The sequence below is a fragment of the Salvelinus namaycush genome, chromosome 3 (genome assembly GCF_016432855.1).
Source record: "Salvelinus namaycush isolate Seneca chromosome 3, SaNama_1.0, whole genome shotgun sequence".
Lineage (NCBI taxonomy): Eukaryota > Metazoa > Chordata > Actinopteri > Salmoniformes > Salmonidae > Salvelinus > Salvelinus namaycush.
In genome coordinates this window covers 66,182,249-66,205,123 of record NC_052309.1, presented here as the reverse complement: position 1 = coordinate 66,205,123, position 22,875 = coordinate 66,182,249, and the positions used below count along the sequence as shown (strand labels likewise).

Here is a 22,875-nt window from a genome sequence, read left to right as displayed (position 1 = left end):
AATGATAAATATTTTACTCAAATGCAGTATCCTATAATCAGGCGTATGTGGCTACCTCCAGACTCCTAGGTAACTATACATTTTCAAAGCAAAAATAGAAATCTCATGGATCAAATGTTAATGTCACTGATTGAACAATCATAAATGACTGCAATAGCTTTGAATGATGGTTAGGAAGGCTACATCTGTGAGCCAAGAAACATATATGCCTTAGAAATACTAATAGACTCACTAAGACAATGGCATAAAATGTATTCGATTGCTGTGAATTGTTAACTGATACATGTGATTCTATTTTACATGCAATAATTTTGCATGTGAATCACTTCAAACAAAATTTGGAACAGGCTAATACAAAATAGATTAGATCACAGTGAAGCACATTGGACAGCCTGAGAAAATCAACTATAGGTTACCAAGTGTTGCAATCTAATAAACTAAATCATTTTGGAGTATTATACTATCACTCACAAACCATAAAAGAAACGATGATAGTAATTTACAATATCATACAGACATAGTGACCTCAGAATGTCATTTCCTTCATGATCCACGAAGCAAAGGCTGTTTTCACGGAAATCTATTCTGAGCAGCTCCTGCACCAACTGTGGACATTTGTCTGATTTTGATTAACAACACGATTGAGCGCGCAGGAGCAAAATGGACAAGTAATAGTTTCTGGAGCGCAAAATACAGTACAGCATGCAACAAAGTAATCTGTTTAAAAAAAGATAGGTGTTTGATGCAGACTAAAATGTTATTCTGCGCATGATGACGCGTAAAAGTACGTATGTCTCCACTTCACACCGCTAGCTAGCAGGAAGTATGTTGAATCCGTGGAGAAAAAAATGACCGAAGAACCAAAGTCGGTTGTTGATCTGAAAAAAATAACAAGTCTCCTAAATGAGAACGCAAATGCTGCGGTTTTTGGATTCGGCGTCATTCTCTCTGGTGCAAAGAACTTCATTAAACGGGTAAGTCGACTGCGTAAAACGTATAAAAAAATGATGTTTTACACTCTGGCCCATTGATGGATTTGTCGAGATCTTTGTTGGTTCTAGGCTAGCGCACGTTAGCCAGCAAGCTAACCTTTGCGTGCCACGGTTATTTGGCTTGCTTGGACATTAATTACCCCTGAAATAATATGGTCTATGTAGATAACAAGGGAATATACATACATTTATGCAGTGTGCGCATCTTCAATTTCGTTGAGCTTGCAAAATGTAGAGTTAACGACTTCCGTTCTCCTTGTATTTTTTAGCATCGTGGGGGGGGTGTAACGTTACTTAGCTAGGCGGCCGCGCTAGCTAGTTTGTCGGGTCGTTGCAGATTATTACATTAGTTTGATAGTTGGCCAGGTTAAATGCCCGTTAAGGTGAAGTATGTCTCACATTTAGCTACACTTGTATACAAATAATAGTATGCATTTATATGATCCGAAGTAATATATTTTCACGACTTGACCCAGCTAACAGGCTAATGTTTGCACAGCTAACTAAAATGCGGCTAGTGTACTAGCTAGTTGCAAATAGCTTATTAGAAAGCAATTTTTTATGGAAATTGAGTCGTTTTTGTTATTTTGGGGCAACGCGTATAAACGTTATATTTTAACATTTAATAACTCGATGTTTCAGTTACCTATGCATTTATGATTAAAATGTCTTATAGTTTATGCTTTCTCGGTCCTCCGGCCTTGACGTTGCCTAATTTGGGGAGTCGTCCGATGGAAAAGAGCACGGAATGTCTCGCGGATCGGCGGTAAAGATGTCCTGCTTTTGTCCTGAAAAATGTACGCTGTGTGAACTCAGTGGAAAGACAAGCCAAGGTCAGGGAGCACGTTAGAATCGCCTCCCACCACGAAATCAGATGATACTTTATTAAAATGATTTCGTATTACAGGCTCTTGGGCCTCCCTATTATGATAGAAAAACGTTATTTGTTGAAATGTGCTCCAGACCCCGAGCTCTCAATCAAAACAATGCACGTGTAAACATCGAGTCACACATAAAGTAATTGTAAAGATATTAGCCTAGGTAAACGGTGTATGTACAACTATCTGAAATATATGTATATTCATATTCTTTTTTTTGTGGTTCCTTGCCCTCAGGCTGTTTACAGAATCCTGCAAACCGTTTTTGCACGGTGTTTGTGATTTCACTGTTTAAAATAGTTTGATTTCCTTCTATCAAATTAGTTTAGCTTGTTTGCTAGGCTAACTACTTTTGTGCACACTAGTTAGTTAATTATATTTTACAGTTCTTAGACAGTGTAAATATATATTTTTCTGTTTGCACTTTGTTGCAAATGGGAATTAGTCAGTGAAGGTAAAATTATTTCAAAGTTGTTTATGCTTCACCTCCCCATTTCTGTCTCTTACGTATTAATAATTCTTCTACTTGCATCATTTACACCACGTTTGATAATGGCCAATCGAGCTGAAGTGTGAACATTCACATTACATTTTCCTCCCCAGAGAGAACCTGAAACCCTGGCTTCTGCAGGCCAGAGATTTATGAATTCACTTTTTACACCATGGGCCCATTGTGATTTTTGTTGTTGTTGCATCCCATAAGTTAAGCAATCAAGGTTTTAATTCTCATGCCTTGCTCACTGGATGTTTCTATATAAATCTAGATCCCTCCCACCCCGCTTTCATTTGAATAGACATATGCCTTTATTCCAACCTGGGCCCACCTCAGCTCAGCAATGAATATATAAACTCAGCAAAAAAAGAAACGTCCCTTTTTCAGGATCCTGTCTTTCAAAGATAATTCATAAATATCCAAATAACTTCACAGATCTTCATTGTAAAGGGGTTAAACACTGTTTCCCATGCTTGTTCAATGAACCATAAACAATGAATGAACATGCACCTGTGGAACGGTCGTTAATTGTTAGGTTAGATTACTTGTTGGTTATTACTGCATTGTCGGAACTAGAAGCACAAGCATTTCGCTACACTCGCATTAACATCTGCTAACCATGTGTATGTGACAAATAAAATGTGATTTGATTTAAGACTAACAGCTTACAGATGGTAGGCAATTTAAGGTCACAGTTATGAAAACTTAGGATACTGAAGAGGCCTTTCTACTGACTCTGAATAACACCAAAAGAAAGATGCCCACGGTCCCTGATCATCTGTGTGAACGTGCCTTAGGCATGCTGCAAGGAGGCATGAGGACTGCAAATGTAGCCAGGGCAATGTCTGTACTGTGAGACGCCTAAGACGGCGCTACAGGGAGACAGGACGGATAGCTGATCATCCTCGCAGTGGCAGACCACGTGTAACGACACCTGCACAGGATCGGTACATCTGAACATCACACCTGCGGGACAGGTACAGGATGGCAATAACAACTGCCCGAGTTACACCAGGAATGCACAATCCCTCCATCAGTGCTCAGACTGTCTGCAATAGGCTGAAAGAGGCTGGACTGGGGGCTTGTAGGCATGTTGTAAGGCAAGTCTTCACCAGTCATCACTGGCAACAACGTCGCCTATGGGCACAAACCCACCGTCGCTGGACCAGGCAGGACTGGCAAAAAGTGCTCTTCACTGACGAGTCGCGATTTTGTCTCACCGGGGGTGATGTTCGGATTCGCGTTTCTTGTCGAAGGAATGAGCGTTACACCAAGGCCTGTACTCTGGAGCGGGATCGAGGTGGAGGGTCTGTCATGGTCTGGGGCGGTGTGTCACAGCATCATCGGACTGAGCTTGCTGTCATTGCAGGCAATCTCAATGCTGTGCGTTACAGGGAAGACATCCTCCTCTCTCATGTGGTACCCTTCCTGCAGGCTCGTCCTGACTTGACCCTCCAGCATGTCAATGCCACCTGCCATACTGCTCGTTCTGTGCCTGATTTCCTGCAAGACAGGAATGTCAGTGTTCTGCCATGGCCAGCGAAGAGCCCGGATCTCAGTCCCATTGAGCACGTCTGGGACCTGTTGGATCGGAGGGTGAGGGCTAGGGCCGCCCCCCCAGAAATTTCCGGGAACTTACAGGTGCCTTGGTGGAAGAGTGGGGTAACATCTCACAGCAAGTACTGGCAAATCTGGTGGAGTCCATGAGAAGGAAATGCATTGCAGTACTTAATGCAGCTGGTGGCCACACCAGATACTGGCTGTTACTTTTGATTTTGACGCCCCCCTTTGTTCAGGGACACATTATTCCATTTCTGTTAGTCACATCTGTGGAACTTGTTCAGTTTGTCTGTTGTTGAATCTTGTTATGTCATACAAATATTTACACATGTTAAATTTGCTGAAAATAAACACAGTTGACAGTGAGAGGACGTTTATGACCGACAACCCAAACTGTAGAGGAAGTGCTGTTTGTGACGTTAGACCCATCTGGTATTTCGCTATACAGATCTTGGTGAGCCTAGCACATCCAGACGGCCTGGCATCAGAGTCCTGGGTCAGGGTACCTTCCCAGAGGTTATGAGGCTTTCACTTTAACATTAGAGCTGTAAGACTAACCCATGCAGGTATAAAGTGTATTCTGTTGAGGTCACTTGACTACAGGAACCAATACTGGTAGGCCTATGTCAATAAACCATTCTGGAATAGGATGCCTTATACAAATATAGGTTGGGTGAAAAATGGTGGAAGGCTCTAGAATAGTGGATTGAGCCTATATTAGACTACTAGGCCTATGTTACTGAAAATGACCAATGTGGCATTTGACCCATTGTTTTCCTTTTTATTATTAGAATTGTTTGTGCAACTGCAATATCAATCTTGCATTAGCTTATTTTAGGCCAACTTCTCAAATTTGGATGAATTATCACGGAGCTTACATAGATTTTTCACAATGTGAAATTATGAAATGAAGTATTCCACAAACCTTTCTATTGTCTTTTGTGCTGTAAATGTGCAAACTATAGGTGTGTGGTTCTCAAGATTCTGCAGGAAGTTCTTGGCACACGACACATTGGACAGCCTGGATGCGAACACAAGCTGCAAACGTGCCACATCTAATAAAACTAAATCCATGTCTAAAAGTTGTCACAACACAAGCCTTTATTTAGCACATATGCCTAAATACTAAGACTTTGAATCCGCACTGACAATTGTCAGTAGATGATAAATCATATGTATGCATAAAATATAGGTTAATGTCAACAAATGTCTTATTCATCACACATTGGCAAAACATAAAGCGATAAATTCTATAAATGTAAGACAACATATATGTTTTGAACTGATCATGTATTTTTACCCCACAAAGCATAAGTGTTGAATGTTAAAAGGGTAGTGCAGTTGAAGATGAGATTTTCCTTTTATATTTCCTCACGGGTCAAAATAACACAGAAATTGTGATAATGCCCCTTTTGTTTAAGAGCTGTTTAAAAAAAATAAAAGCCTGGAATTTCAGCCTGTTCAGGTGGGATGGAACTTTTGGCCCACAACATGACGTCACAATGTGATCTGAGTATAATAGACCAATGACTGTTCATCTGATGTGGGTGGGCTCTAGACCATCCTATCAGCCTTTCAGGGCTGTGTATGTAAAAGTTGCCCAATTTGTTTCCCAATGCCTACATGATCAGACTGAGGATTTCGAGACATACAGTGGTGATTTTAAAAATACAATTCCAAAGACTGCATTAGGGCTTTAAGAATAATGATTGATTTCCTGGTGGAATTGAAATCTCTAAAGCCCTGTAAGAGATACTCGATACAATGATGAGAGCGTCTTGTTTCCGCCCTAACAATGGGAGGAGTTGTCAAAGGCGGGTGGGGGCGGAGATCAGGTGGGACCGTTCTAGCCAATGAGAGGGCAGATATGCGTGATCAAAACAAACAACTAGATACAATTTCATTCAGTTATCACTACATTCGTAACAACCTAAACATTATGAAACGTCTATTCAATCAAATAAGCCTCACTTAGCAAATTAGCACTCACATTTTCTGTTGAGCAAATCCACACACTCATAGATCTCGATACAAAAACTCCCCACTTGGTCTGCTTATTGCTGTGTTCGCCTGTGGACCAAGTGATGGGAGTGGAGCCTCTCGCTTTGCCTGATCTTCCTACCAGGGGTAGGCAAATAAACACTCCAGCTGAATCTTTGTCAGAGCAGATTGTCGGGGTGACGGATCATAATCATTTTCAATGCAAATTGAACGCAACTTAGCCCCCCCCAAAAAATAACTAGTGGGCCGATATTGGCCCGCGGGCCACCTGTTTTCGACACCTATCCTGGACACGTGATCTGAGAGGATTGAACAGGTGGAGGAAATATGGCTATCTCTTGGTAGATATTGCCTCTTAGATCTGTGTCTAGGGCAGAGATATAAAAAAATTAACTTCAAGGTCAGGACTACTGCTGATTTTTCTTTTCAACCTGATAATTCATTGCACACACATGGTGTACCAGGTCTAAATCAGTCCCTGATTCGAAGGGAATAATTTACAAAAGCAGTGGTACTGGGTCTAGGGACCTCAAACTAAGCTCTGGACCTTCAAAGCCATTGTTCCCCTAAGGGACTGATTTTTGACCTGGGACACTGGGTGTGTGTAATTAGAACCAGCAGCCTCTGGACCCTGTAAGTGTGTGGCCCTGGTCTAGGGGAAATGGGGCTAGGGGTTGGCCCAATCCCAAATTGAACCCTAAACCCTTCGCACAATGTACTTGTGGAGATCTGAGAAGATTTGATTGGCATAAGCAATATGGTGAAACTTCCCCCTGGTCTATCAGAGGGCAAAGTGGAGCTATTGCCATGTTACTTACAGTACACCTATCAAATGGCCGTATGGGATTATGGAGAGGGAATTTAATTGTTTCATCTTTTTAGGTAGTTATCTAGCTGTGGCCATCTGGCTAATATCAACAAGGGCATTCTACAAAACAGCAACATCAGCGCAGCTAGCTAGCTAACTTTGGAATCTAGTCCATAAACTAAGCAACACACACAGACATGCATTGCCAAACAACGCTACTTCCTTCTTCTGGTTTGTAGTATTTTAAGGCTTTGTGGCTGATGACTTCAAGGTTTTTGCTCTGTGAATACAGAGATTGACTGCCGACACTGTTAAGAAGTGCAAATTACTCTCGGCTCGCGAACGGTGAACAATCCTGTGTGTGTTCCTGCTCTTACATGTAGGTGTGCTTGATTTACCCTGCCCAGCACCCTTGATAGGTAGAGTTTCAATGTTGGGAACTTTTAATTGGTCTGAATGTCTGATGTGGGGGATTTGTAGACTGTGTTTGCGTTTGCCAGACCATTATTATTCCAATGAAGGTGTTCTTTGTCATATTTCTTGCAGTATAGAATAGATAACCTTTCCACATTGACTGTGCAAATGGCTAGACGTTCAGTATGTCTAATCGTTTCTGGTTTGAGTCTCTTCTAAATGATTAAATGCCCTTTTTAAAAATGTTTTTCCTATTTCAACAGTGCTCTTCCATTGCCTGCGCCGTGTCCAGATCCTTCCGGTGCTGCCCTGACGAGGTGGCATTGAATGGCTGAAAGAGAAGACTTTCTTCAGCTCTGGGAAGAAAATGGCTGACACCACAGAATCCAAGAGCTAAGACTCTCTCTTTTCCCCTTGTCTACTTTGTTGATTATCTTGAGACTTGATTTCCCCTTCCTTAAATGTATACGCCTGCTATGGCAATGCATGATATGAGCCGTGTCAAGGGTTTCCCCTGTAAAGAGTGTGATATGGTTTGCCCCAGTACCCCTAGTCTGTTAGAACACATGAAGGCTCACTACCAGCAAGAAGAAAATGGCAGGTTTGAGTGTGAGCAATGTGGCCGCATCTATAAGCATGCTGGCAGCCTGGCCAACCATAAGAAATCCCATGAAGTGGGTTCCTTTCAGTGCCCAGTCTGCACCAGAACCCTGCCCAATGCTGTGGCTCTGAAGAACCACCTCCGTATCCACACACTATCCCCAAGTAGTGCCCAAGCAGAGGAAGACGGCGGGGACGAAGGCGCTGAAGACGGACATGATGAGAGGAACTATGGTCTTGCACAGGACCTGTCTGATGGCTTTGCCCGCAATCACCTGAACAACAGTGGAATGGGTCATGGTGTGATGTCACATGACCCAGATGATCATAAGAAGTCACCTGTAACTGATGATGCCTGGGATCGTCCATTCAAATGCGATCAGTGTGATAGGACCTACCGCCACCATGGCAGCCTGGTTAATCACAAGAAATGTCACCAGGAGGGTGCGTTCAAGTGCACCGTCTGTTACAAGCAGTTCAACAACCTGGCTGCTCTCAACGGCCATGAGCGAACCCACTCAAAGTTTAAGACTCCTGGAGCATCGATGGTTAACAACAACATACATGATTCTGTGACTGATCAGCGTTCGTCTGCGCCCCAAACCGATGATGCAGCTAACTGCTTCTGCCACCTGTGCCAGGTAGCTTTGCCCAACAAGAGTGACTTCCAGGAGCACATCCTGTTGCATAATGCAGCCTCCTCTTCACTGGGTCTTGCCCGTAGTTTCCCTGGGATAATGCCGCACAATCTCAGCGCTGTCCGCTCCCCAGCATACACACCTGCCCTGGGTGACCCTCTGCCGCTTCCTCCTTTGCCTAATGATAAACGTGGCCCCTTTGACCCAATGCTTGGCCCTCCTGTCAATAACCCCATTTACACTTGTGCATACTGTGGGGCTGGGCATCCTGATCTGGAGAGTCTCAAAGTTCACTACCTGACCCATGACCCCCACCCAGGCTCCCATGGTCAGGATGGTATCCTGAACACTGATGGGATTGGCTCTAACTCTAACCCATCACCATCTGGAGAGAGAGTGCAATCTTCTTCTGATGATGGTGAACGTCGTTTCAAGTGTCAGGATTGTGGGAAAAGCTACCGCCATGCTGGAAGCCTGGTCAACCACAAGCGCTCCCACCAGACTGGCCTCTACCAGTGCACCATCTGCTGCAAGCAGTATCCGCATTTGGCTGCCTTGCATAGCCACCTCCGCAGCCATAAGGGAAGAACATCCAACCAATCATCCCTCAACACTGAAGGCGACTGGCTCTCCTCGGAACCCCTGACACTTGACTCTCAGAATAGTTATGTGCAGGAGGGGAGCGGCGCAACCACCCCTATCTCCCTCCCTGGAAATCTTGGTGACGCTGCTCACTTTGTACCTGATGGTGGCCACAGCAGCGGTTTGGATTCACTGGAGTTCCATGATCGATTTGATGGCTCCCTTGCCCAGAGCAACTCTGGGCACTCCCCTCTTCCCCAGAACCACCGCCAGGCTGATAGACACATGTGCACTGACTGTGGAGAAATGTATGGGGACATCTCTGGCATCAAGTCTCACATGTGCCCCCAACGGCGACAGAACCAGGGGATGTCCAATGGATTTATGGGAAACATGAGTGGCTACAACAGTCCTGGAGGCGCTGCTCTCCCTTCAGGTGGAGGAAATGTGAAAGAGAGCAATGGACAGCGCTCTCAGTATGGTTCTCAGTCCCATGCCCAAGGAGGGGGAAAAAGGATGAATAAAGAAGATGAAGATGATGGTGAAGTGTACCAGTGCTCGGTGTGTGGGAACCATTATGCCAGCCTCAGGGCCCTGAGGAGCCATCTGCGCAGCCATGCTAACAATCCCACAGGGCCTGGGACTTCAGCACTTTCTCCTAACGGTGAGGCAGACTGGAGGATTATCTGCAGCACCTGTGGCCAGAGCTTCTCCAGAAAGCAAGACCTGTTAAACCACCAACTGATTCATGGGCCACAAAGGTCAGATGCAGCAGCCCAGAGCATGGGGGCCGATCCCAACAATACTAATGGCAAAATGGATGGTGATGGGAGGAATCACATTTGCGTTGACTGTGGCATGTTCTTTGCTGATCGCCACCACCTGATCACTCACCTGTGTCCTGGAAAGGGAAGAGGAGGAGTGCTGAGCAAAGAAGGATTGAATGGAGCTAAAGGGATGACTGGCGGAGATGGAGTTAGTGGCGGCGGAGTTGGAGGACCTGGAGGCAGTCGTGATATGGGAGGACAGGACCGTAGACAACAGATGCCAGATTCGGAGGATCGACCCCACAAATGTGACCAGTGTGGAAGGGGCTACAGGCACCCTTGCTCCCTGCTCAACCACAAGAAATCTCACAAGACCGGAGTCTTCAGATGCCTTGTCTGCCAGAAGCGCTACTACAACCTGCTGGCCCTTAAGAACCACCAGAGGACCCACTTTGATTTAAAAAGGTAAGCTTTTGTTTGAAGCTTTTCCCCATTGAGACTTGATTGTCTTTGTGGGCCTATTAATAACATAAGATCTGTTTGCATGGCTTGAATTTGGTCCAAATTTCAAATTGACATCAATTTGGACATTTTATACTAAAATCAGGAATGTACAGTACCTTCATGGATTGGTCTTTATTTTCTCTGAAATAATGAGATGCATTATTTTTCATTGTAATAATACTAGATATGAGTAAGAATAATAAATTTTCCTATCGAGGGCCTCCGCATTGATGTAAAAAATAGGCATTTGATTTTGTTGAAGAAAACACACCGCTTTTCCCTCACTGTACAGCGGCACAGCTGGAAAACGAACAACATTGTCATTAAATGTAAGAGTCTACTCTGTGCTACAGTCCAATCTGTAAAGCTAATTAAAAACAAAACACCCCTTAAGCAACCCTGAGGAACCCAAGAAATGGCCAGGCCATGACATCTTTGAATCCATTCTAAACGTAAAATGTATTTCTGACTGGTGATTTCCCTTTATTGGCTTGCTACAGCAAGGCTGCCGCTGGCACAGGGAGAAGCGGTCCCCAAGTGGCACCCGATTCCGAAACGATGGCTTTACTTGAATGGTAAATAACCTTCCCCAAATGTGCTTTTATCATCATTACTAAACGTAGCTAGTGCCCATTCAGCCAGTAGGCTGTCCATTCATGATGTCAGGAGCGAGTTGAATGGCTGGCAGATCGTGGAATAGGCAAAAGGAGTGTTTACCAGTTCCTAACCCATCTTTTAATTTGGTCCTCACTTTCTTTTACAGGCACAAGTGTGAGGAGTGTGGGAAGGCCTTCAAGATCCAGAAGCAGCTGGAAAACCACCTTCGGCTCCATGAAGAACACAGAGCAAAGGCTCACGCCCAGCTCGCGAAACTAGGCAATGGAAGGTATCAAGGAGGACCCTCTGGCATGCAGGCCATGAGAGGAGAATCGTCCAAATCCCAGAACCCTGGCATGGGGGAAGTCAAGTATGGACAACAACAAGGCTTCAAGCAACCCTACTCAGAGGCTGGTACTTCAAGGGCTCAGAATTTTGATCTACAAGAAGGGGGACGAAGACCCTTCGCCTGTGATGAGTGCGGACGGAGCTATCGTCATGCAGGCAGCTTGGCCAATCACAAGAATCTTCACAAAATTGGCGAGTATCACTGCAATGTCTGCAACTCCACTTACCCCAACCGCCTGGCCATGAAAAACCATCTGCGTCTTCATTTTGCCCTCAAGAAGCACACTTGCCAGGAATGTGGCAAAGGATTCCGTACCCAAAAGCAGCTGACCACCCACCACTCTGCACAGCTCTGCAAGGGGGCTGCAGGAGCTGTTGCTCAAATGGATTACGAGTGTGATGGGTGCTGCGAGGGTTTCGCTACTGCAGACGAGCTGGCTGCACATGACTGCCCTGCTCAGCAGCTCCCTTCGTCCTCGGCCTCCCTCAACAGCTCAAGCCTCAGCATCGATGGGGCTGACCTTGTGCCAGATGAACGACCCTACAGCTGTGACATCTGCAACTGCTCTTACAAACATGCCAGCAGCCTGCTGAACCACAAGCACACACACAAGACGGGCACTTTTACTTGCACCTACTGCGACAAGCCGTACTCCAACTACATGGCGCTGCGCAACCACATGCGCATCCACACGCAGAAGAAGAGGCACATCTGCCACCACTGCGGGAAAGCGTTCCGGCTAGCCAGATTCCTCCGCAATCACCAGAAGGTCCACGAGGAGGGCCACACACGCTTTGGCTGCACCAGCTGCGGGAAGAGCTTCCAGGGGAGGTCAGGCCTGGCGAGGCACCGCTGCGGGGAGAACCAGGTAGGCAAGGAGGGCAGGAGGATGGCCACTGCAAGCACGACAGGGGGAGAAGAGTGCCGGTACACGTGAGTTTTCGTCTGTTTGTGATTCTTGAAGTGAAAATAGTGAAGATCATAGGTTTCTACATGTCTATTACAGGTATATGATCTCCAATCCGGCTTCCTTGGGACCATACGTGCACCGGAATTCGGCTATTTCTGAAGTTTGGACAGATTGATTAGTGGAGACCAGATAAGTCCCCCCTTTTGCTTTCAGTTAGATATACATTCGTTTCGTAGGCTACTATGCATCAGATTTGATTTGATTGTTCAGTTGGATGTTTTATTTTCTGCTTTTACAAAGAATACTGACATTAATTGATACCAGTTCAAAGTAGCTGACGTAGTATAATAAGTAAGATTCATGATTTGTGTGCTCCTTGTACTTGTTATGAATTGTAGTGCTCCTTTGTTTGTGCTTCCCTGTCTCTTTTTATAGGTACATTGTACATTTAGGTTGTTGATAGTGTAAATCTAGTTTAGTGGGCTTCTTTGTTTGACAAAGTCAAGGCACAAAAGCTGGTTAAAATGGTAAAAGACCATAGAAGTGAAAAGGTTCTTGTTTGTTTTTTACTGATATTACAGTGAAGACTACGTTGATAAAGGGCATGGGCCTATCCTTAGACTTAGATCCACAGTAAGTATTTGAAGCTTGCTACACTGCACATGCTTTGTTGTAATTTAGTTATTTTTTTGGGGGGGGGGTCGGGTAATCTGCACTAAGCCAACATATTTCACCACAGTTGCGGCCAGTAAGAAAGCCAGAATAATTTCATGAAAACGATGAAAAGTGTGATATGGAATTGTTGTATCCAAATGTGCAGGGAGCCACACATACCTTCCAAGACTCAAACTAGTTTTCAATTATTTGATTAAGGACAGTCCATATTTTTTTCCCCCCTTGTTTCCACCAAAATGTGTTCCCCTTTTATTATGTGTATAAATTGACTATTTCTTCTTGCAGGACATGGTAAACCACTTATAGTCATCTCCAAAGCTTTAAGCCGGATTCCAGATCATATACCTGTACAAATTATTTTGAGATGGATAGATGGATATATAAATATATTAGTTAAAGTTGTATCTAATGGAAAAGTGGTAACCAGCCAATTAGATTAGTGAAAAAGGACCTCAACAGTTACTAATTTCTTCTTCTCTTCTGTCTCTCCACAGATGTGACCAGTGTGGCCGCTCCTACGCCCATGCCAGCTCCCTTCTCAACCACAAAAACACCCACACCGTCGGCATTTACCACTGTGCCGTGTGCCTCAAGACCTATTCCAACCTCCTGGCCCTCAAGAACCACCGGCGCATTCATTCAGAGATACGGCGTCACCGCTGCCCAGAATGTGGCAAGGCTTTCCGTGTCTCCTCCCAGCTCAACAGCCACCGTCGCGTCCACCTAAAGGAGAGGGAGCTAACTTGTGGCCCCTGCCAGCGCAGCTTCCCCAGCCAGGCCAGCTTCCGGCTCCACCAGGAGATCTCCCACGGCCAAGCCCCCAGGCCCCCCCAGCAGACACAGGCCAGGGCTGGGGGAGCCTCTGGGGGCACATCCGGGGGTGGGAGCTCAGGCCTTAGCTGGGGCTCCGGCCTGGATCTCACGTTGTTGCAGGCCCAAGGACTGGACCCCAATGGACTACCCAAAATGAACTCCCTGTCCTTCCAAGGCCCCAGTGGCAGCAGGAGCCGTGGGGCGACGGGGACCAAGTCGCACATCTGCAACCAGTGTGGCCGCACCTACCTCCACGCCAGCTCCCTCCTTAACCACAAAAACAGTCACAAAACAGGCGCCTACTTCTGTAACTCCTGTCAGAAGGAGTTTCCCAACCTGATGTCCCTCAAGAACCACCGGCGCATTCACACTGAGCCCAAACGTTTCCAGTGCCCCGACTGCGGAAAGTCCTTCCGTGTGTCCACCCAGCTCATCTGCCACAGGCGCATCCACACCAAGGAAAAGCCCTTTTCCTGCCAGCAGTGCGACAAGCGCTTCTCCAGCAAGTCCAACCTGCGCCACCACCAGAAGGTGCACTGGAGCAGCTCAGCGCCCCCTACCATGGCCATGGGCGCTGCCAGCTTCTTGGGTATGCCCTCGGGCCCATTTCTATAAGTATGGGTGGGGATGGGGGAAGGGGGGTGCTAGTGTGAGATGCATTGAAATGCCAAGGTTTTAGAGGTGCCAAAACTCTTAGTCCCCTTCCTTCTCATTCACCACCATCTCCCTCTTGTTGTAGAGTGTGAGGTTTATGTCTGTAGATTTTCAGAGCAGGTTATGTGTTTTAGACACACAGGCCCTGCATGCAACCTTAGACAAGGGAGGGGGGAGGGGGAGAGGACTGACTTGGTATGGACGACCTCTACACTGGTTAAGACAGTCTGGTTGCAAAAGCGTCCCCAATCCGCTTCATCCCAACCAGCATGGCTACTCTTGCTTGCATTCACTCGATGGCCTTTGCTAGGGGACAGGAACCCATTCGCCTGTAATGGTACACAAGGATTACTGCTCACTCAGTGTAGGATGTGTGCTAGACTTGTGTTCGGCCCTTTTAGAAATCTTAATGATATACTGTTGTCATAGCTCCCTGTTGCATGTTACACAGTAGACGATTCTAGATTTCTCAGTGTTTTATTGACAGTTTAAGCCCAGTGTCAAAGAAGTCATAACAAACGGGGCACAATAGGAACAACATCCCGACGCCATGCCAAGAGTGTGGCGCGACGCTCACCAAGTCAACCACATTGATGAATTTGACCAATGTTAAGGTTTTTTTTGTGGCATCTTTGCAGTTTGAATGCATTGCACATCATGACATCCCATTCCGTATCTGTTGATTTTTGGATAAGGCCTTTGCATGCAGCCTTTGTCATGTTATACAAAACATCTTAACCAGTAAGAAAATGTAATTCAAACAGTATCTCTGAAGTGAGCAACATGTTGGAACAAATAGTTGAGATGTACTTTGACATTTGTAAAGATTGAGTTTTAACGGTGAATGTAGTGGTTGGAGATGTCACATTTCTGTAATATAGAACTGACCTGAGGGTGTATTGCTCTTGTGAGGTTCTAATCGTTTTCTAACTTGTGTGTTTCTTGCAGCACGAAGATGAGCTTCAAACCTTATTTTTCTGCAGATGACGACAATGCTCTTTATCGGTTGCTTCTTTCTGGCATCACATTTGTGTATTTCTCTTAATATAAAAAAAATAAAATAATGTTTCTGGGCACCCATTTTTTCAACACTGCGCCTAACTAGTTAACATGTATAGACAATAAGTTGTTTTAAAAAAAGACAAATGTATATTGTTAGGCCCATGCCGGCATTTGGTTTTATCCTGTATCGTAATCGTACTTCTGACTGTATTATTTACAGTTCAACTTTTATAAAACAGATCATTGTAGAATGCATTTATTTATATTAACACTTTAGGAGCTTTGTTGTAACCACCCCTTTCCTTACACGTACCCTTGACTACTCATCCTGTATGTGTAATTGGCATGGAGTCGAGGATGAAGGACTCCCAAAGAACACTTGTGACAGTACTCCTCCATGTTGTCTCAATTTGTTATGGTTTAAAAAAAATAATAATAATAATCAGTCCCTTGTACAATAAACAGGGCACTTGTATAATGTGTGTTTTGATTGCAGTACGAAGATGAAGGAAATATTTCAGAAATGTTTGCCTTTTTATAAGTGATGTTGTGACCGCCTCCCCTCAAGTCAGACTGGACTTCCTTCTGTTTCACAAAAAAGCTCACACTCAAAGGGATGACTTTGTGAATTGTTTGTGCGTTCAGTCCTCATTCTCTTTAAGATTTTGTTACACCTTATCGTAACCCTTGTATTTATTAGTATTTCTTTTATTTAATTGCGTTTTGACTATTCAAAGCTCTGTGTGAACACTTTTTACTGGGAGAGCTGGTGCTAGAAAGTGAAATATATAAAAGTGACAGTGAAGTGATTTTAAGAGCAATGTGATAACTAGACCACAGGACAACTAACTATATTTTAATTGAACTCTTACGGTTTCTCCAGAATTGGTTAAAAGTGGACACTTCCAACCATCATTACGGCTAGATTAGAAAGGATTGGTTTGAACAACTATAATGAATCATTTTCAGTTCTAACTTTTTGTTTCATACATGTATGTAATGCTTACTATACAGTTTTATAAGCTGTTTTGATAATTAATTTCTTAACCAAACCTGTCCATATTATAACCCCTAATGCTGAGTATTTGAAAATAAATAGCTGGAAAACTAGTGAAGAACATTGTTGTGAATCCATTGTCCTTTCACTCCACACTTTTAATGTACTTTTGAAAGTGTTAAGTGTTTCAATAATCAACACGTTTTCACACAGGCAATTTTTAATCTGTGATGAAGGTGAAATCAACTTCGTTAACTCAACCGTGTTAAAGATTTGGCTTGAACATTTTCACTTCGGTGAATTGGTTAAATTAAAATGTGTCTAGTTGAGGGGCCAAATAATTGACCTGTTGGAGGAATGTAAGGAAGGGGGGTATACAATTGCAGATCTTTATGATGCAGACTGAGGATGGAGTTTGATAATGTGATTTACCTTGCCTCTAGAAAGGCGGGTGCCCTCATATCATACACCTAGGCTGTGTACACACAGGCAGACCAATGTTGATATTTTTTTGACTAATTGTTCTTTTGACCAATCACATCAGATCTTATTCAGAGCTGATCTAATTAGTGAAAAAAAGATCAGAGTAATGCTGCCTGTATAAACACAACCCTAGAGGATTAGACCTCTGAAAATGTGATTTGCTCATGTTAGTCCAAACAATAAATTTAAAAAATGGACACTAATGCATCTATATGTAATCTTTAAGGTGCAATGTTTGAATGCATTCCATTAGCTTGATGCTAGAATATTGAGTTGTTTTGTGCAACACACAAAAATCACTAAATGATATCAAGTTTACAATGTGGTTGTTGAAAATATACTTTTTATTTTATTACCAGCCAGAAGAAGAATATCCCCCCCAAACTCCTTTAGTTTTTCCAGTGATATTTAGACCAACTTCATTGTTCCACGTAGCTTTTTTTTTATTTTATGTTTTTTTAATGTTTTTTTTTTGTCAAAGTTTGAGAGTGCATATTTGCTGCTAGTTAGCTTAGCACGCTAACACCAGTGTCCATATGGAATCTGAGCTGATGCCAATGTCTAGCAACCACAATGGCATTTCTATTATAATACATTGTTCAAGAGTGATATGGTCACTATACACGTTGGAATGGAGTTTCTGCATGGTGGTGAAGTGTGTTTTTTTTTTTTTACGTTAACTTTTGTTCAATTGATTCCTGTGGACTCTTGGATTAGCATGCTAAACTAACAAGTGGCTGCTCAAAATAACTAAATAAATCAAATATTTTTGTTTGGGTTGATTTAAGAATCACTCAAGTACTGGGAGAAACCAAAGAAAATTAGTTTTTGGAGAAAATTGTCCTAAGGGCTGTAGAATCATCGACATTGCAATATGGCTGTCTCCCAATTTCTGTGTATTTGTCACCATGAAGATGAAACTAGCCCAGATATTGAAGATACAAATCTCTCACCCTTAATCCTACACATGTAACTCTGACCTATGCCATATTTGTTTTGTTTTCATGTACATTTCGTCTTTTATATATGCATGATAGTTTGTGCTTAATAAAGATCCATCCGTGTTGAATATAATTAACTCTAGCTATACATTTGTTCCCAAATTGAGGCATCAGTTTCTTCTACCAAATTCAAGGTACGGTTACCAAACTATGTAAACGACCATATTAAATACTGGTAGCTAGTGGAAATGCATAATAAACCCATTTATACCTGCAGTGTACAGTGGGAGAGTGACATTTAAAACACATGTAGCCTCATCATTTGACTCAAGGCTCAGTACACCATCCGTGTAGGGAAGGCCCATTTGATTTGCCCAATGGTTTGATTGACATATTGAAAAGGCTCCGGTGAATTGCCCGAAATAAACAATTTATTGTTAAATGTGCCATCTTTAACATTTCAGTAATATTTTTGACTCCCTCTCTGATTTTGAAGAATATTATTAAGTCCAAAATATTATTTTGTAGAGACAATATTTCAACTTCAGAAAACGACATCCAATATTGAATCAAGAAGACGCTGCATTTTGTATACACTGGGGGTGGCCAGGATGTGCCACTCTGACAGTTGTTTTTGTCTCAATTAATAGTATTCATTTATTACCACCGATACATATCAAGATCTATGTCCATGTGGAATTGTTACGGAATGTACTTTCAATTGTTGAATAATGACTTTTTTCCCCCATGGCTGAAGCTGTTTCTAATGCAGCGTTCACATGCTGTCGGAGTTATCAGAAGCTTTTCGTTTCACTTGAAGGACTGTCAATGTCGGAATTACAAGAGGGAAACTCAGAGACATTTTTGTTACCCAAGTTGTGACGTTTCACCACTGACCTTTTACCTTTGACAGCAAATCTGTTTTTGACAATTACAATCTTATCAGTATGTATAATGTAGCTAGTCTGACCATATTGTTGATGTTAAGCAAGCTAGCTTACTTCATTAAGAATTGTTCCAACTTCAAAAGCACTTGAACACAACCATGTCGAGCTTATGACTTCCCAGTTTCCCCATTTCCCACGAGCATGTGAAGCCAGCATTAATGTGTATACAAATGAAATATCAGAATTATGGCATGACACAATTCCTACATTTTACATTTTCAGGTCATCCACCAATTGGCGCAGGGAGACCACCCAAGTCGCATGTCTGCGACCAGTGCGGCCGTGGTTACCGCCATGCCGGATCCCTCCAGAACCACAAGAACATCCACAAGACAGGCGCCTATTTCTGCAGCTCTTGTCAGAAGGAGTTCTCCAACCTGATGGCTCTCAAGACCCATCGGCGCATCCACACTGAGGTCAAACGCCACCGGTGCTCAGATTGTGGAAAGGCCTTCCGTGCGCCTAGCCAACTCATCGTCCACCGGCGCATTCACACCCAGGAGAAGCCCTTCTCCTGCCAGCAATGCACCAAACGCTTCTCTAGCAAGTCCAACCTACGCCACCACATGAAGTTGCATTGGAGCGGCTCAGCGCCTTCCAGTTTCCTGGGTATGCGCTCAGGCCCATTTCTATAGGCGGGGGAAGGGAAAGTGCTGCTGTGATTTACATTGAAAAGCCAAGGTTTCTGGAGGTCTGCTTTAATACAAGTTCAACGTTTACATTTTCAGGTAAATCGGTAATTGGTGGGGGGGCCAAATCGCACGTCTGTGACCAGTGTGGCCGTGCCTACCGCCACGCCAGCTCCCTCCTCAACCACAAGACCATCCACAAGACTGGCGCTTATTTCTGCACCTCCTGTCAAAAGGAGTTTCACAATCTGAACGCCCTCAAGAACCACCGGCGCATCCATACGGAGACCAAGCGCTACGAGTGCCCGGAGTGCGGAAAGTCCTTCCGTGTGTCCACCCAGCTCATAATCCACCGGCGCATCCACACCAAGGAGAAACCTTTCTCCTGCCAGCAGTGCGACAAGCGCTTCTCCAGCAAGTCCAACCTGCGCCACCACATGAAGTTGCATTGGGGCAGCTCAGCGCGCCCTGTGCGCACCAATGTGTCGGTGGCTGCTACCAGTGCCACCCTCTTGGCTCTGCCTCAGACCCATATCTGTACAAAGTATGGGTGGGGAAAGGGGAAGCATTGAAATGCCGAGGTGCCAAAACTTTTCTTCACCCTCCTTCACCATCATCTCCCTGTTGTTATAGACTGTGTTTTTCATAGAGCAGGTTATGTGGTCTAGACACTCAAGGCCCTGCATGCAACCCCAGACAAGGGGAAAAAGTGGACTTGACATGGACGATATCTACACTGGTTAGGACACGGGTTGCAAAATCTTCACCCATCTGCCTTCATCCCACCCAATCAGTTAGCTGTGCTTGCTGCATTCACTCGATGGCCTTTGCTAGGGGACAACAACCCTTCCACCTGCAACGGTACACCAGGATTACTGGTAAAAAACCTTCAATATAAAGGTTTTGGGATTGTTCCTTTTTGACTGCTACACATCATAACATCCCATCTGTTAATATTCAATGAAGCCTTTGCTTGCAAATTTGAATTTGTGCTTAACTGACTTGCCTAGATAAAGAAAAAAAAAAAGCATTTTTTTTTTTTAAATGTGCGGCTTTTGTTGTCATACAGTATTGAAGAGTAAATAATGGATTTTAAACGTATGCGCAATATGTTGGATTAAAGAGTAGATGTACTTTGACATTTGACATTGTAAAGATTGAGTTTTACCGGTGAATTGTAGTGGTTGGAGATGTCACATTTCTGTGATATAGAACTGACCTGAGGTTGTATTGCTCTCTTGTGAGGTTCTAATCGTTTTCTAACTTGTGTGTTTCTTGCAGCACGAAGATGAGCTTCAAACCTTATTTTTCTGCAGATGACGACAATGCTCTTAATAATGGGTTGCTACTTTCTGGCATTTCTGTATTCCTCCCATTATTTCAAAATGGCTCTTGGCACCAATATTTTCAACACTACGCCTAACCAGCAAGTACGTATAGATGATTTAAAAAAAATAAAAAAATAAATAAAAATAAAAACATGGATAAACGTAAAGAAATGTATATTGTTAGGCCGGTGCCGACATTGTTTTTTTATCATGTATCGTAATTATACTTCTGACTGTATTATTAATAGTGCAGCTTTTATAAATCATTATAGTATGCTTATTTGTAGCAGCACTTGTAACAGAAATGCTAGTTTTAGGATCTCTCCGTTTAGGAGAAGTGTTGTAACCACCCCTTATCCTTACACATACCCCTGACTCTTCATCATGTATGTATAATTGACATGGAGTCAAGGATGAAGGACTCTGACACTTTTTAAATTGACTGTACTTCCTTAAGTTTCCTTTGTACAACAAACAGGGAGCTGCTATGCGTGTTTTGATTGCAGTATGAAGTTTAAGGAAGATTAAGGATTATTGCTGACATGTTTGCCTTTTGAGTGATGTGTCTGTCTTCCCTCAACTCAGACGGGACACTTCTGTTTCACACACACACAAAAAGAAAAGAAACCACACTTACAAACATAACTTTGTGAAAGTTTAGCGCAATTATTATGTTTAGTTTGTTACTCTTGTATTGTAACCTTTGTATTCATTCATTAGTGAGTATTTCCTTATACAATTGTGTTATATTCAACTATTCAAAGCTCTGTGTACATATTTTACTGGGAGAACTGCTAGTAAGTGAAATAAAGTCACAGTGAATTGATTTAGTAGTGATGTGATAAAACTAGACCACATTTATATTTGAGTTAAACCTAAAAAATATATATATATACAAAATGGACACTTTTGAACCTAGTTTAGAAAGAATTGCTTTGAACAAGTATTCATTTCAAGTTCTTACTTTTTGTTTCAAGTATATATGTAATGCTTACTATACACTTTTATAAACTATGTTTTGATAATTCATTTCTTAACAAAACTTGTCCATATTATTATCCCTAATGCTGAGTACTGAAAATAAATAGCTGGAAAAATGTGTTGTGAATCACAATTGTCCTTCAGCTCCTCACACTTTTTATGTATTTAAGTTTTTAATAACAGTCACAATTTCTTTGAAAGGTTGCTTCAATATTTCCAAAAGTCCTATAGTATTTAATTTCTATAATCATGAACTGTTAAAAGCAGGTTTAAAGTAAGCCTGTTTTGGGGGCTTTTTTCTATGATAGTGCTTCAGTCAGGAAGGCCTGTCATAGAAAAAAGAACACATACAGTATATTCACCATCATGATCACTAAGGCTTTGTTCGTTTGTGCTCTATCAGTCAGTTTACCTGAGCGGTCTGCAGTGAATCTCACATCCGTTTCCCAATGTACATGCCCTTTCGGAATGATGGATGTGACCCAAGCCCCATGTACCATGGGAGAGCAGAGGAGTCTAGCATCAAGGCAAATCCCCCTGGGGAACAAGGACTGTGACTGTCCTGAGAGTCCAGTCAGAGGAAGCCATTCATCACTGTCTAGGGCCTTGTGTCCCTGGTGTTTTGTTGATGCCATGAGGGGGCAGTGAGGGGAGCACTACAGATTACCAAATGGCACCCTATTCCCTACAGTGCACTACTTTCGATGAGGGTCCATCCCACTGGGCACAGACATCAGTTCAACATCCAGTTTTAATTTACATTTGGTTGAGTTGTCAACTAACGTGAATTCAATGATGTGGAAACAACATTGATTCAACCAGATTTTGCCCAGTGTGTAGGGAATAGGGTGCCATTTGGGATATAGACAGTCTGGGTGTACAGCCATGAGGGGGTAGTGGGGGAGTACAGCATGTGGATGTGGAGGTAACAGACTATTGAATCCCTGCACAAAATGGAGTACTGTGTTTATTTAGGTGTTTTTTCAGTAATGTTCAAATTGGTTGTTGCCCTTTTCCTTTGTTGATTGGTGGAGCTAGATTAGTGTGGCTGACACAGATGGGAATGGTTTAGTTAATCAAAAACAGGCCTTTTTATTTGCATTTCCTTTTATCGCCATCTTGAATTTCCTACTTCTACAGATTCCCCATTCAGCTCATTTCATTGTGGTTTTGTGTCAGTCTTTCACCAAAACCTTGTGTAAAGGATTGTACATTCAAATGTTAAAGTATGTGCTGTGTCATTTAACAGATGCCCATACTAACTAATTAGAATCAGCACATAGCAGAGGACAGATGAGCAGCAGCGTACTGTACATAACATTCATCCCACCT

The 22,875-nt window shown here is 43.2% G+C and overlaps 1 protein-coding gene across 4 annotated transcripts; it reads left to right on the top strand.

The window, feature by feature from the left end:
- Nucleotides 1-717: 717 nt before the first annotated feature.
- On the top strand, nt 718-21,388 carry LOC120035104 (zinc finger protein 646-like). 4 transcript variants are annotated; one of them, XR_005474111.1, is made up of 8 exons: nt 718-974; nt 7,410-10,198; nt 10,738-10,812; nt 11,001-12,116; nt 13,263-14,170; nt 18,828-19,214; nt 19,334-20,112; nt 20,516-21,388. XR_005474111.1 is itself a non-coding variant. In XM_038981889.1 (7 exons), exons 2-7 carry the CDS (start codon nt 7,608-7,610, stop codon nt 19,804-19,806), a joined length of 5,550 nt encoding a protein of 1,849 aa, XP_038837817.1. In that variant the 5' UTR covers nt 718-974; nt 7,410-7,607; the 3' UTR covers nt 19,807-21,388. The 4 variants fall into 4 exon arrangements, 3 of the variants coding, with proteins under 3 accessions (XP_038837817.1, XP_038837830.1, XP_038837838.1); XM_038981889.1 differs by having other exon boundaries at nt 19,334-21,388; XM_038981902.1 differs by lacking the exon at nt 10,738-10,812 and having other exon boundaries at nt 719-974; nt 19,334-21,388.
- The last annotated feature ends 1,487 nt before the right edge of the window (nt 21,389-22,875 follow it).